The sequence below is a fragment of the Natrix helvetica genome (assembly GCF_964273705.1).
Source record: "Natrix helvetica genome assembly, chromosome: 4".
Taxonomy (NCBI): Eukaryota; Metazoa; Chordata; class Lepidosauria; order Squamata; family Natricidae; genus Natrix; species Natrix helvetica.
In genome coordinates this window covers 83,109,137-83,124,023 of record NC_138550.1, presented here as the reverse complement: position 1 = coordinate 83,124,023, position 14,887 = coordinate 83,109,137, and the positions used below count along the sequence as shown (strand labels likewise).

Sequence of the window (14,887 nt, the reverse complement as noted above, 5' to 3'; positions counted from 1 at the left end):
ATTCCCAGGTTTGTTTGTTTTTTAACTAATAGATTTCATGATTGAAAAAATTGTAAAACCCCGAGTGAACTCACAGAAAGTTTTGAAGAACTGGGTTCTCTAGTGCAAAGAATTTCTCTGCTAATTCTCAGGATAAAATACTAATTTTTTTTTCTCCTCTACTCAGAACATTTTTGAGTACAAATGCTTAGCTTTCTTTTTAATTTCATGCTTAATTGGGAAAAGTAGAGTTAAATTAGAATCACAATAATGGGCATGTTGATGGAATTTTTTTTAAATTTTCAAATGTATGTTTTTATTTAACAGTAGATACAGGATTAAGTCATAAATACATTGGGTGATTTTAGTTTGCATTAATTTGTTGGGTACTGTCCTTGTAAAATTAAGAAACTGGAAATTGATGCATTTTATATTTTAATGAAGACCTACAAGACTTGTGTTTTTTTTCAAAAGCAAAAATAGAATTCATATTTTTAAAATTGCCCATTTTTAATGACCTTTGTTATTTTTTTTTTCAGGTGTATACATACAAACAGAGATCACTTACACACCAAAAAGTTACACCTATGCAGCCTACAAGCGCAGATGGTCTGGAAGATATGGCATCACTGATAGATCTCCATGAAGGTGCAATCATGTATAATTTATTCCAACGATATCAGCAAAACAAAATTTATGTAAGTACCTGGAAGAGCAGAATAAGACATGAATATTTTTCACGAATGATCATATTAATCTAGCATTAAGAAAATTTCCCTTCCAGGTTACATGGTGTAAATATGGTGTAAGGTACAGTATATGGCAATTTGGTGGAAATGATTCCTTAATACTGTTGCTGACGCCAATAGATGAACAGCCATTTTAGGCTAATTAGATGAAGATATTTGGTCTAGTCAGTCTAAAATGGTGAAATTATGTTTCTTGTTTTTTTTAGTAATAATCTACTTTACTATTCTTAAAGATCAGTCCAAATTAATGATAAAAACTAGGATTATGTCATATAGTGAAAAGCAACCGGCTTTTTTTTTGTTTTGCCTCTACCCTAACATCCCCACTTCAAGGAGTTGGAGTATAATTCTTTATTCAAAGATATGAGATATGAATTCAACTGAAAATTCCATTAATTTTGAATAGCGGAATTCTCATTCCAGGTATTTCTTTCAAGCCCATTTACACATGATAGTAGAGTGGCATCTTATATTCAGATACCAGATCATTACTATTCTTGTTATTTGATGGTTAGATTTCCATAGATAACATTTAGATGCTACTCTGATATGTAGTTCCTAGACTTGAAAATATAAATTGCTAAGATTGTTATTTGAGATACTTCATCTAAAGTAAAGGAAGTTGTCTGTATCATGGTAAAGACTGTAATTTTTTGGGGCATTCAAAAGCCTGGTTCCAAAATTAGATGTGCTAGCGGTATGGTGGTTACGTGGCTTGCTTTATCAAAGACTGTATGTCTGAAAAGTACTGTAGAAGTTACTCTTTCATGGGATAGTTGCACTTTACACAGAAAAGTTTGGCCGGAAGAGAACTTAAAACCACATAAGTACATATGCGATATAGTTAAACGCAAGGGCAGTCTAATTATGGTGTTAAGAATTGGCTCCGAATGTATTTGTTTCCCACAGATTGCAGACTGTCAGTTGGTTTGGGTAAATACAAGCTGAAATGAGGTCAAAACAGCATGAAAGAAAGTGATTGAAACAAGTTTATGTTAGAGCTAAAAATAAAAATGATTAATAAATTTTGGAAATGAATCCTCAATGATTCAAGCCAAAAGCATTTCCTTTTAGCACATATATTCTTTTAGGCATAACCAAGAGGTTAATGAAGATTTTACCACATGAAACAGTTTTATCAATGATGAATTTTATCTCATTACTATTGTGATGAAAGAGTTCCTCCTATTTGTGATATTGATTTCTTTTGTAGCGATAATAATTTTAAGATTATGTTTTTAATGTGTGCCTAGTTCTCAATGCCTAAAAGAAAAATAAGAGTAGAGCATTTGAACTATGATTATAAGCAAACAATAGACCAAATGCTGCCACAGTTTGAATTTTGTCTAGTGAATATTCCTGAAGGAAAATTCAGGAAATAGGCAGAGAACCTAAGAAAAGATTTTAAGAAATATCAAGGCTTAAGTGTGATAGTGAAGGGATAGTTAAGAGAAGAAGAGAGAGAAAAAGAAGATGACCTACGTAGATCAAAGGAAGAACAAATGGTAAACAATGCCCTCTATACATGTATTTCTCTATACATTTCTAATCTTTATGGCTGTTTTGTCCATTGCCCTAATTTTATTTAAAGATTCTACGTTCTGTATTTGGATGACTTGTTTTATATCCTAAAACTAATGAAACTTGTTTTAGCATAGCATCTTTAGAATAATATATTGAACAATTATCATCAACTTTAATTGGATCTCCATTTGCTTTATATCTTCGTTTTGGTTCAATAAACTCTTCTAATAACACTTGATCCATCTAATTATGGAATGCTTTTCAGTCTAGTTTTATTCTCAAGAGAGATCTTTCAGGCAGCTAATGACTATATATTAATGATAAATGAAAGAATGAATTGTTTTATTTTCCTGTACACCGCTTGGAGAGTCCAAGCAATGGGTTAATTCAGTCTGCTTGCCCTTAGGACTGAGGAACTATTTTTCCTTAAGCCACACCTCCTCCTGGTGTGCTCAATCCCCCAGAATTCTTCCTCAGTCAGCCCGTTTGGACGTAATTAGTTAGAGCTCTGAGCTAAATTAATCCTTTTTTTGGCTTGGACTCTCTATTGCGTTTAAATTCTATTTCCTAACATTTCCCCAACCTTGTGAGACGTTTCTCTCTTCAATTCTGCGACTCTCTCCAGTTTGAAATTGCATTTGAAGGCCAGGAGGTAAGCTGGAAGGTGGTGGGGGGTGCCCCTCAGCCGAGCCTCATGGGACGGCTTCGGAGGCCTGCCGCTTGTCGTTAAAACGGCGCGGCTGCAGCGGCGAGGTCCCTACGTTCCCAGGCCCCCCGTTTGTTGTTTTAGACGAAGTATTTTTCGTTCCCGGCCTGCTAGAAGACCTCGACCGCAGGGAGGAGTGGGCGATCGTCGCCATTCGAGGCGCGTTCGCTCCTCGCTCTCCCTTAGCCCCACGCTGTTGCGGCGGCCATTTTAGGCGCGAAAATAGCGCGCCCAGCCATGGCCGCCATTTTGCATCAGCCTCGTTATCAGGAGGCCGCTGGAGGTGGCAGGGCCTAGCAAGGGTTTCTCGGGCTAGGATCGCCACCTTCGTTTTTTGTCTATTTTTGCGAGCGGCGCTGGTTCCTGTGCCATTCCAACGGTCATCATACCGGCTCAGGGAGGAGGCCTTAAGTAAGCGCAGGCCAAGTTTTGATAGTCATTCTCCTCCCTGCTTCTCCTGCAGAGCCTTGCACTTCGGTGCAGGCTCCAATCCTACCCCTGGGCCTCCGACTGGTATTAAGCATGGGATGATGTCTTACGTATTGATTTAATTACTGTGCATATGGCAATTTTAACGAATCCTTTCGTTTTGTTTCCCATTGCAGCAATCCAGTCTATCTCTATCCTTCTGCCTTATCATAGCCTTGCTCCATCTTGTGTGGTCATTGACTATGGATCTGCCCAGTCCCCCCGATTCCCAAGATACTAGGCCGAGCCTCTCGCGGGCCCCTAGCAAGGGTTCCTCCTCATCGGGGAGTGGGGGAGCGGGCAAGAGTGGTGGGGGTAGCTCTGGGAAACAGCGTTCCAGGCTCCCTTCTGTGGCTGAGGCCAAGGATGCTGAAAGGCGCCAGCGGGCCCTTGACAAGCAATTGAGAAGGCCAGACGCCAGGCAGACAGGGAACAGTCCCTCTCAGGAATCCCTCCCTCCCGGGAAGAGCTCCAGATGGTCCTCGCCGAGGAGGTGGAGTCCCAGGACCTATCCCCAAATAGGTCATTTGCAGAGCCGGCCTCCCCGGCGCCCTCTTGGGCCTGTGAGCAGGCCCCTCCCCCTGGGGATGCTAGCATAGTCGATATGCAGGGTGAGGCTTCACCCCCCCTAGAGGAGGGGTTGGATCCTGATTCTGACTCTGAGGAGTTATCGCCCCGCATGCAGGAACTGATGGCCCGTGCCATTGCCAAGGGCATCACGGAGGCCATGAAATTTAAGAGTCCCCTGCAGTGGCCCCTAAGGGCCCCAAAACCGATCAGGCAGCTCCCCCTCCAAGCAAGCGTGCTCGCCATCCTTCCCTGGAATCCTCGGTGGTCAGCGAGGCCTCTACCATTGAGGACCCTGACCCGGAGGTGCTAGGTCTCTCGGACGACGAGGACCTTCCCCCTGAAGCGCCCGCCTTTGCGGGTCTGTTCAAGCCCAGCCTTTTCAAATCTGTCCTGCACAAGGTCAAGGCTGCCACCAGGGTGGGGATCAAGCCCAAACCGACCGCGCCGGCGGCGGATGCCACTCCGGCTAATCCCAATGCGATCATGTTTGATGCCCCAGCGCCCCAGCTAGAGCTGGTTCCGGTCCCGGGGCTGTTTCTCGACCTAATCCAGCGCCAGTGGGATCAGCCAGCCACGCAGTCCTCTCCCAGTGGGGTAGATAGGAAGCTTTATACTATGGAGCCAGTGCTGGAGGACCTTCTGGCCCTGCCCACGGTCGACCCGCCCATCGCTGCGCTCACCTCCAACTCCTCCCTACCGGCCGACCTCCTGGAAGGCCTTAAGGCGGAGGACAAGAAGGCGGAAAAGGCGTGCCACAAAACCCACCTGGCGGCTGCCTGGGCCATCAGGGCCTCTTCAGCCGCCTCCTTTTTTAATAGGGCCTCTGTGATTTGGCTGCGCGAGCTCCTAACCAAGCTCCCGGCGGGAGAAGTCCGTCTCCACCAGGACGTGTCAAAAATAATCGCGGCCTCCCAGTATGCCGCTGATGCATCCCTTAATGCCACTAAATTTGCCTCCAGGGCGCTCGGCTCTAATATAACTTCTCGTCGGCTGATCTGGCTCCGGCATTGGCAAGCGGACCAGAAAAGCAAGTGGAAACTGGCTTCCGCCCCCTTTAAGGGGTCCAAATTATTTGGCGAGTCCCTGGATCCTCTCCTCATCGAGTCCAAGGACAAGAGGAAGATCCTACCTTCTCTAAACATAAAGCAGGAACGTAAGGCCGCTCCCTATTCTAGGAGGCAGTCCTTTCGTGCCTCCGAGCCTTTTACCTCTGCCTCTTCCTTCTCTCCCTCCAATAGGTCGTTCGGCCAGCAGGGCGACAGATCCCAGGACAGGGCGTCCTTTCGGACAGAGGCAGGCAGCAGTTCGGCTTCCGCAAGTATAATCGCGGCGGGGCCTCCAGTAGGCCGTTCCGTAAGTCTAAGTGACTGTCCGGGCCTGGCGCCCATCGGGGGTCTCCTCCAGTTGTTTGCCTCCCATTGGGCCCAGAACACCGAGGATGCTTGGGTTCTGCAGACAGTCAGGGAAGGTCTATATCTGGAGTTCCTGTCCCTCCCCCCCCGGACCTTCATCCGGTGCCCTGTCCCATCCTGCCCCCAAAAAGATGGAGCGTATGGACCAGGAAGTCAATCATCTCCTAGACATCGGGACCGTGGAACCAGTTCCCCAGGGCAAAGAGGGGAGGGGGTTTTACTCCATCCTCTTCCTGGTGCCAAAGAACTCGGGGGGGTGGAGAGCCATCTTGGACCTCGGAATCCTCAACAGGCATATCGCCTACCGGAGGTTCGAGATGCACTCTCTGCAGACCATTCTGGCGGGGATTCGACAGGGAGATCTACTCACATCTATAGATCTCAAAGAGGCATGCCTCCACATCCCCATCCGTCCTCAGCACAGGAAGTTCCTGCGCTTCTATTATGCGGGTCGCCACTTCCAGTACAAAGCTGTTCCATTCGGCCTCTCGTCCGCTCCTCGGACGTTTACCAAAGTGCTGGCGATAGTGGGGCCCAGCTAAGACGCAGGCCCATAAGGCTCCAGTGCTACCTGGACGACATTCTTATCCAATCGTCGTCCAGGCAGCAGGCCCTACGGGATCTCCAAACCACTATGAGATCCCTCAGAAATCACGGCTTCACTCTAAACATAGAGAAGAGCCATCTCACTCCAACAAACAGACTTGTACACCTGGGGGCGGTGATAGATACCAACTCGTGCAGGGTTTGCCTCTCCCGAGACAGGTTGGCCGGTCTAAGGTCCATGACCACAAGGTGTTGAGCTTGAGACAGGCTCCAGTGGTCCTTCTATTGCAGCTGCTGGAAAAGATGATCTCCTGCTTTTCCATAGTGCCGTGGGCCCGCCTGCATTCCAGGGCTCTTCAGTGGCTGCTGCTGCCGCACCAGAGGGCATCCAGGAGCAACTCTACCAGGCCGATTCGAGTTACGCCGGACGTAAAGAGGTCCCTCCGCTGGTGGGTGCCTCCGGCCATCCTCGAGGGCCACCTATTCAAGGAGCCCGAGAGGTTGATCTTCACCACAGACGCCAGCCTCTCCGGCTGGGGAGCCCACATGGGTCCCTGATTGTTCAGGGCAAGTGGTCCCAAGCGGAAACCAGCTACAGCATCAACCTGCTGGAACTGAGAGCTGCTCGCCTGGCCCTGCGCCATTTCAGCCGGTCCATCCATCGTCAACATGTGCTTCTGATGACGGACAATGTGGCCACCAAGGCCCACATGAACCGCCAGGGCGGCACCAGATCCAGAGCACTGATGAGAGAGGCGGAGTCCCTGGGACGCTGGGCGGAGCGCCATCTGGAGTACATTCGCTCCGACCATATCTCCGGAGTGGACAACACACAGGTCGACTGGCTGAGCAGGACGACCATAGATCCTGCGGAGTGGAAACTGGACCCTCGCCTGTTCCACCAGATGTCCGACAGATTCGGGACTCCGGCCGTAGACCTGTTTGCGTCCAGGGACAACAAGCAACTCGACCGCTTCTACTCCCGGTTCTTCACCCCGGGGGCGGAGGGGACAGACGCACTGCGTTGCAAGTGGCCCCGCGAGCTACTGTATGCCTTCCCTCCCCTGCCTCTCCTTCCTCAATTCATCTCCAAGGTCATCGCAGAGGGAGCAGAGGTCCTTCTCGTGGCCCCGCATTGGCCCCGCAGGTCGTGGTTCGCCGACCTTGTCCACCTGTCGGTGTCTCCTCCGTGGCGCATTCCTCCGGACCAGATCTCCCTCAGCCAGGGGGCCGTGATTCACCCAGAGCCCCAGTGGCCCCAGTTGGCCGTCTGGCACTTGAGGGGGACCGACTGAAAGGCCAAGGCCTGTCGGAGGAGGTAGTGAGCACCATTCAGGCGGTGAGACGCCCTTCAACCACTAGGATTTACGATGCGTCCTGGGCCGCCTTCGCCAAGTGGTGTGAGGAGCTGCTCATCGAGCCGACGACCGCGCCTGTTCCCAGAGTGCTTGACTTCCTTCAAGCGGGACTCAACAAGGGCCTGGCCCCGAACACCCTTCGACGCCAAGTGGCGGCTTTGTCTACTATCTGGTCGGGCGACCACCTTTTTGCCTCTCAGCAAAATTCCGAAGGTGCGTCTTTCCCTCAAGGGCGCCTCTAACCTTCGCCCTCCCACCGTTCATCGCTACCCTACTTGGCAGCTGTCCATGGTCCTGCGGGCCCTATCTGGCCCTCCATTCGAGCCTCTACGCACTACTTCTCTTCGATTCCTGACGCTGAAGACGGCCTTCTTGATTGCCATCACGTCAGCTCGCCGGATTTCGGAGCTGGCGGTTCTTTCTGTTCGCCGGGATCTGTGCGTCATCCACCCTGACAGGGTCATTTTGAGGCTGGACCCGACCTTTACCCCCAAGTAAACTCATGGTTCCATAGAGCGCAAGACATTGTGTTGCAAAATTTTTGTCCTCATCCGTCGCATCCCAGAGAGCGATCCTGGCACAATCTTGATGTCAGGAGGGCCCTGAAGGTCTACATCGCTCGTACTGCGGAATTCAGGAAGTCAGAGGCTCTTTTCCTCTCCTTCCAGCCCGGTTCCCTAGGGAAGAAGGTCACTTCCTCCACAATTGGCAGGTGGCTTCGCGCTTGCATTGCGACTGCCTATGAAAGTCAATCCAAGGCCGTTCCGCGCGGCATCACTGCACACTCCACACGAAGTGCTGCTACCTCAGCGGCCTGGGCCACCCAGGCCTCGATCCTGGACATCTGCAGGGCCGCTACGTGGTCCTCTCCTTCTCCATTTGTGCGACACTATAAATTGGACATTTTTGCCTCGGCTGAGGCGTCCTTCGGCAGGCGTGTGCTCCAGGCGGTTGTGTCAGAGACCGAATCCCGGGAGCCTTCTTCTGCCCGCCCAGATGGACAATAACTTTGGTATGTCCCATTGCTTGGACTCTCCAAGCGGTGTACAGGAAAATGACCATTGGCTTACCTGAGGGGTCCTTTTCTGTACACCGCGGGAGAGTCCAACCCACCCTGGCTCTCAAGGCCGGGATTCGGGTTCCTCGTGTCAACAGTACATCATCTTGGACGCTTCGCTCCGTCCGCACGAACTGACTCCTTCTAAGAATTCTGGGGGATTGAGCACACCAGGAGGAGGTGTGGCTTAAGGAAAAATAGTTCCTCAGTCCTAAGGGCAAGCAGACTGAATTAACCCATTGCTTGGACTCTCCCGCGGTGTACAGAAAAGGACCCCTCAGGTAAGCCAATGGTCATTCTCTTTTGGCTTCTAGCCAAATGCAAAAAAGCATTTTAGACATTCCGATCTTTGTTATCCTAATCTGCTAAATATTGTTTTAGAAGTATCTATATTCTAGATACTGGCTTTGGCATACTAATTCTGATTTATAAGTGAGGTTAAATCCATTTAATATTTTGGAAGCCATAATTAAATGTGGATGATGGGTGATTTACCTATGACAAAAGTAGAGGCTAGTAAACTCTCGGATATTCTGATCTTCCAAGAAATGAGAAATCATCAGGCTTATATAGTGATTTTTGGTAGTCTACACTCATTAGAAACTTCTATGTGTTTTTCTTCTGGTTGATGTTTCAGCTTTTTTTTGATCAAGGTAATTTTGCAGATATTTCCCATAACTTCATTTAAAATCTTGTCTCTGTATGTGTCTCTGTGTGTGTTCAGGTATGTTTTATTTGTTTTAGTTTTTGCCGTTAAAAACACAGACCTGAGGATAATGCATTCTCTGCTGCAAGAAGTGCCCATTATTTCATTTCTTAGTTTTTAGACCTGAAAATATCACAAACAAAAAATGGAAATAACTTAATAAAGTACATGCTGAGCAGAAAATAGGCCAGCCTTCCTCAACCTTTCCAGCTTTGCAGACCAAGGGGGGAGATGGTTCCGTGCAAGTGGTGACCAAGCGTGCACATGTGTAGCAGCTCCATTTGCACTTGCCCAGTGCTTGCAGAAGTGCGGCTGTGTGTGCACGCTCATCCGCGGCTTCTGCGAACTGGTTCTGAACAGACCATGGCATGAGGGTTGGGAACCTCTGTCTAGGCCATATTGTGCAACAGTGCCCTATCTCTTGAAATTGCGTATGCAACAATATTTGCTATTTAGTTAACTGCCATATATTTGCAGGTGTGTATGCTGCATTTCACCAAAATGTTCAAATAAATTATAAAGATACTTTCTTGAAATCCATTCTGTGTTTCCTCTGAAATAAACACCTGTACATACTGAATTGCCTTTTGGCAATTCTTCTGAGTGAATCAAATGTTAAAGCTGGCATAATAAGAATAAAAGTTTTTTAGAGTCTTTTTTCAAACCTTCCTCTCAACACTTCTATTTGAGTCTTTTTTGTGGAATTTATTTGTTCCAGCTGTAGAAGGGAGAAGGTAAACATCTTATTCTTTATAGATTAGGATATTTTTTTCTTGGATAGTATTAATTTAATTTGTTTACAGAGGAATATTTTAATACGTTGCACCTGCTATATTGCATAGCATCTTGTTATGAGAACACAACACATGATTAAATGATTGGAGATTTCTGTAACAAATGATGTAGCTTCTGTAGGTAGAAGCTTCTATAAACATATAATCATATGTTAAACTTGCTTTTAAAAAAAAAGTTTGACCTCAAACACTTAACTTATAATTTAGGGAGAGAATTGAACTCTGTCCCTTACAACTTAGCTAAACAAATTAAGCATAAGGCAAACCAAAGTGTTGGTAAATCAAAGGTACTTGTATGCATGCAACCATAAATTATGAGTCACTTTAGGATACAAATGAAGAAACAGCCTATCAAGTGCTGGGCTGCCTTACATATTTTTTTTGTACTAACTTGTGTTCAATGGCTGACCTACTTGGCTCACAGAAAAATGAGCTTGCAAAATGGGAAGCAACAGAGTGAGACAAAGTCAAACATACTGTGTCTCAAATTACAATGTAATTTGTTTTATCAATAATGATTGGGTCAAATTGCTAAAGACGGACCTTCTGTTCTCTGTATTCAGACACAGATTGCAAGAATTTAGAAATAAGACACTACTTTGAATTCTCATTCTGTTTTGTGGGTTTTCTAAAGGAATCTGGCTGACCACTACTTTTATTTTTACATTAGAAAGCACATCCTTTCTACAACACCATATAATAAACTGCCTTTGAAATTCCACATTTGGCATGTTGCTTCTGTGTGTTTGCATGTGTGTGTCTAGGCACATACTTTTCCAAAACACAAATTAGCCTTGGGTATGCAGAATTAGTTGAATGGTACTTTGGATAGCAGCCAAAATCCTGAACCAGATGGACCTTTCTTTACATCCACTGGGTATTTTTTTAAAGACTTTTTAAATGATATGTATCTTTGCCAACATTAAAATAAACTTTTTAGTGATTCAAAGTTATAGCCTCACTACCTTTTCAATATGTTTGGCATTAAAGAGGTTTTGAGAGTTTGTTTAAAACAAAAGTTCTAAAGGATTTGAAAAGTGAGGCAACTGTAAAGTTACATGAAGGGTCTATATGAAATAAAATTTAGTTAAGCTGTCTGTGGTTTAATTTTTGCAAACATTCAATTGAATACATTTCTGAATATATCCCTGATAATCATTCATAGTATTAGTATCATTGTCAAAATGTTTAATTAAGTGGGCTAATTGGAAATCATGTAGTTAAATATTTTATTCATTACAGTACAATTTTGATTCTTTGGACTTCCATTCAATTATCCTCCCATGCAAACGAATAAACTTTTGGTTTGGTCTCAGTGCATGAATATTTGATATAACTTATGTCCTTTGTGCAAATGCAAAAACAGCAATTATGTGACTACAAAAACAAAGCAATAATATAATTTTGGATTTTAAAAGCATTTGCCGTTAACAAAGACTGCTTCACTCCAGATGGCCTGTTGAACTGAGATTTTCCTTTATTTTGTCTTATGTATTTCTTGGAAGAGTTCTCCACTGGGTTCCTCCTTTTGTTCAGGACTGTCAGGGGTAATAAAATGAAACATCCATTCTTCTTTGCTCTTTACTCTGGATATTTAAAAAAGAATGATCTGGATTTAAATTCATCTTTAATGTCATTAATTAACGTATCCATTAGGACTGGCTCATAGATTAGGATAGGAGTCCTAATAATAGGAGTCATCATTTTATTGTGGTTCTCCTTCCTTCAGGGATTCTTTCAGCCAGTGGATTCTTTTGTCCTTGGACAAAAAAGGAAAGACCAAATCCCCGACCATTTATTTGTGAGATACCTCTGAGCTCAGTTCTTTCCTCACTTCCATTGAACATATACATGCTAATCCTACCCAGTTGTACATCTCAATTCTTGATTGCCCACATTATGCCTAAGATTCTGCTTCAGTTGAAAGAAGATTAAGTGATAGACTTTGAGACTTCCTGAATCTGGAGAGTTTCATATTTACCATATTTTTCAGAGTATAAGACGCACAAAAAAAGAGGCTAAAATCTGGGTGCATTTTATATACTGAATACAGCATATTTTGCCTCCTGAAACCCCGCCCCCTTCACCAAAATGGCCATGCATAGCTTTTAGGTGACTTTCAGAGAGATCCTGGGGCTGGGGAGGGCAGAAATGAGCAAAGAACGGGCCATTTTTTGCTCAATTTTGCCCCCTCCCAGCCCCCAGGAGCACTCTATAACCTCCTAAAGGCTATCCATGCCCTTTTTTTGGACAAAAAATCGGCCCATTTTTGTGAAAAATACGCTGTATTTTGCTCGTTTTTGCCCCCCCCAAGAGCACTATACAAGCTTCCTAAAAGCTATTCATGCCCCCTTTTTAAAAAAAAAACAGGCCTGTTTTTGCAAAAAAAAGGGTGGGGCTGTTTTTGGGAGATTTGCAGAGTGCAAAAGCTTTTTTAAAAAATTTGCCTCTTAAAACCTTGGTGCGTCTTATACTACGATGCGTCTTATACTCCGAAAAATACGGTAGTTCTCTATCAGGTTGTATTCTCCCAGAAAGTGTGGGTATACAATTTGGGACTATTTTTAGACATTGAATTCCTGCATGAAAGACAATGCAGCTATGGCTTGGAGAGACTTTGCACAATTATTGCCAATTGTGGCCATCCCTGGATTAAGAGACCTTTCTTATACCGCCTACATTAGGTTGCCCTTGAAAACATGCCAGGGTGGATTTTATTTAAATCAAGTCAATTTAAATCATGATTTAAATCACTAATAAAAAGGCTTGATTTAAAATCAACTTAATTTAAATCATAATTTTTAAAGAGAAACTGCCATCTCTGTCACACAACAGCTCCTCCTCTGACCCGCTGTTGACTCACCGACAGTCCCAATATTGCACAATATACAGCCCCATGCTACATAACTAAGCTCCATTTCATGCTGAATAAAGTAAATTTTTAATGTATCTTAAATAGAAAACAATCTTTGGATAGATTTTTACTTCAAAAACATTTTATTAAAATAAATTCAATAAAAATCAGAAAAATCCTACTTAAATTTTAAAAAAATCGGATTTAAATTTTAAAAAATCGGATTTAAAATTTAAAAATCTTTTTTTTAAAAAAAAAATCATTGATTTTTATCCACCCTGCATGAAACTATAGCTGGTCTAGAAAAGAGTAACGCTAGTAGTTACAGGTACATACTATTATTTTCAAGTAACATTGGTACTTGATGGTGCAATTCAAGGTGTTGATTATGAGCAATAAAAAGCCTGAGCTTGCTCTGGGTTCTGTCAATTAAATAATCTCATATGTTGGGAGCCAAGAGATGTGCTTGCTTTGTTGCTGTGCTTATATGGAATAGCATTTCCTTTGACATATAAATGGCCCTTGCCTGGCTATTGTATAGCTTTGAATTGGTCGATCTGGGTTGATTGACTTGAGGTGGGTGTAAATTGAGGCTGGTTAAAATTGCTTTATGCCATATTGTGTGTACTGTACAAATTCCTTGTTTAATTGTGTATGCTGCCATAAGTCATGTCACCTCTGGCAATATAAATTGACAAAATAGATTTCATTTGTACTCATAATATACCTTAAAGCTTTGTCAAAAATATAAATAAAGATGACAATTGTTATTTGTGGTATTCCATTCCAGCTGAACAGCAAATAAGATCATGGATGAGGGATAATATTGAAAAGTACCAGATACACACAAATTTGCTATAGATACATGAAATCACTTACTATGGTATAAAGATTTGGTGTGCATTTTCCTATGACAGATACATAAGACAACAGATAATGGGACCACAGATAACAAGGGCTGCCTGTATCATAGATGCTGATATTTTTCCCATTTATTTTTAATTCAAATATTTAAGATTTAAAAAAAAAACAAATTTGGGGCAAGGAGCCTGAGAAGAATCAATGAAGATGTTCACAGGCCTACTAGTAACCACATATTGCCTTTCCCTGCCCTTAGGCTTCTGCTGGAAAACATTCCAGAATAGGTTCTGGATTGTGCCTCACATCTTCTATTGCATTTTATAATCCTAGGCCAGTGGTCGGCAAGCCGCGGCTCGCGAGCCAAATGCGGCTCTTTAAACATTTTAATGCGGCTCTTCTGTGTGCCGGGCGCCCGCTTCCCTCCCTCCTCTCGGGCTTCGGAGGGAACCTTCTGCAAAACCCCCGCGAGTGACAAGTCTCCCAGGCTGTAATTTTCCGAGCTGTACGCGCGCGCCTGTTTTCCACGGCGTGGAGCAGCGGCGAGATTCTGCGCGGCGAGCGATGATTCCGGGGGCCATCAGTGGGGGGGCAGGGTCCCCCCTCGCGTTCCTCATCTTCCCGGATGGCCCCTGGAATCATCGCTCGCCGCGCAGAATCTCGCCGCTGCTCCACGCTGTGGAAAACAGGCGCGTGCGCACAGCTCGGAAAATTACAGCCTGGGAGGCTTCTTGTCAATCGCCCGGGCGTTTGCAGAAGCTTCCCTCCGAAGCGTTCCGAGGGAGGGCTGTAAACTTCCCTCCGAAGTCTTGGGATGTTCTGAGGAGCCCCCCAAGGCAAAACGCCGCTGCCAGGTAGTTAAAAGTACGTCTCTGATTCGTCTCTGTCAGTCTCTCTCTGATTCCCTCTCTCACTCCCTCTCTCTGTTCCTCTCTCTGTCTGTCTGTCTCACTCACACACACACACACTGTGGTCACCTTGTTGAGTGTTCCAATCACATTTGAAACACTCAACAACTGGCCTGCAAGTTGTTGAGTGTTTCAAATGTGATTGGAACACTCAACAAGGTGACCACAGTGTGTGTGTGTGTGTATGTATGTGTGTGTGTGTGAATGAGACAGACAGGCAGAGAGAGGAACAGAGAGAGGGAGTGAGGGAGGGAATCAGAGAGAGACTGACAGACACACACACACAGAGAGAGAGACAGAGACAGAGAGGGGGAGGGAGGGAGAGAAAGACAGACAGACAGAGAGAGAGACACACACAGAGTGAGTGATTAAGTGAATGAGTGAGAGACAGACACACC

The 14,887-nt window shown here is 45.0% G+C and overlaps 1 protein-coding gene across 1 annotated transcript in view; it reads left to right on the top strand.

Moving 5' to 3' along the window:
* Positions 1-14,887, top strand: part of MYO10 (myosin X) — a 151,574-nt gene that overhangs the window by 58,109 nt on the left and 78,578 nt on the right. Inside the window, exon 3 of the mRNA XM_081950109.1 lies at positions 519-677. Within this exon, the coding sequence (XP_081806235.1) occupies positions 519-677 (159 nt within the window). The remainder of the gene's footprint in view (positions 1-518; positions 678-14,887) is intronic.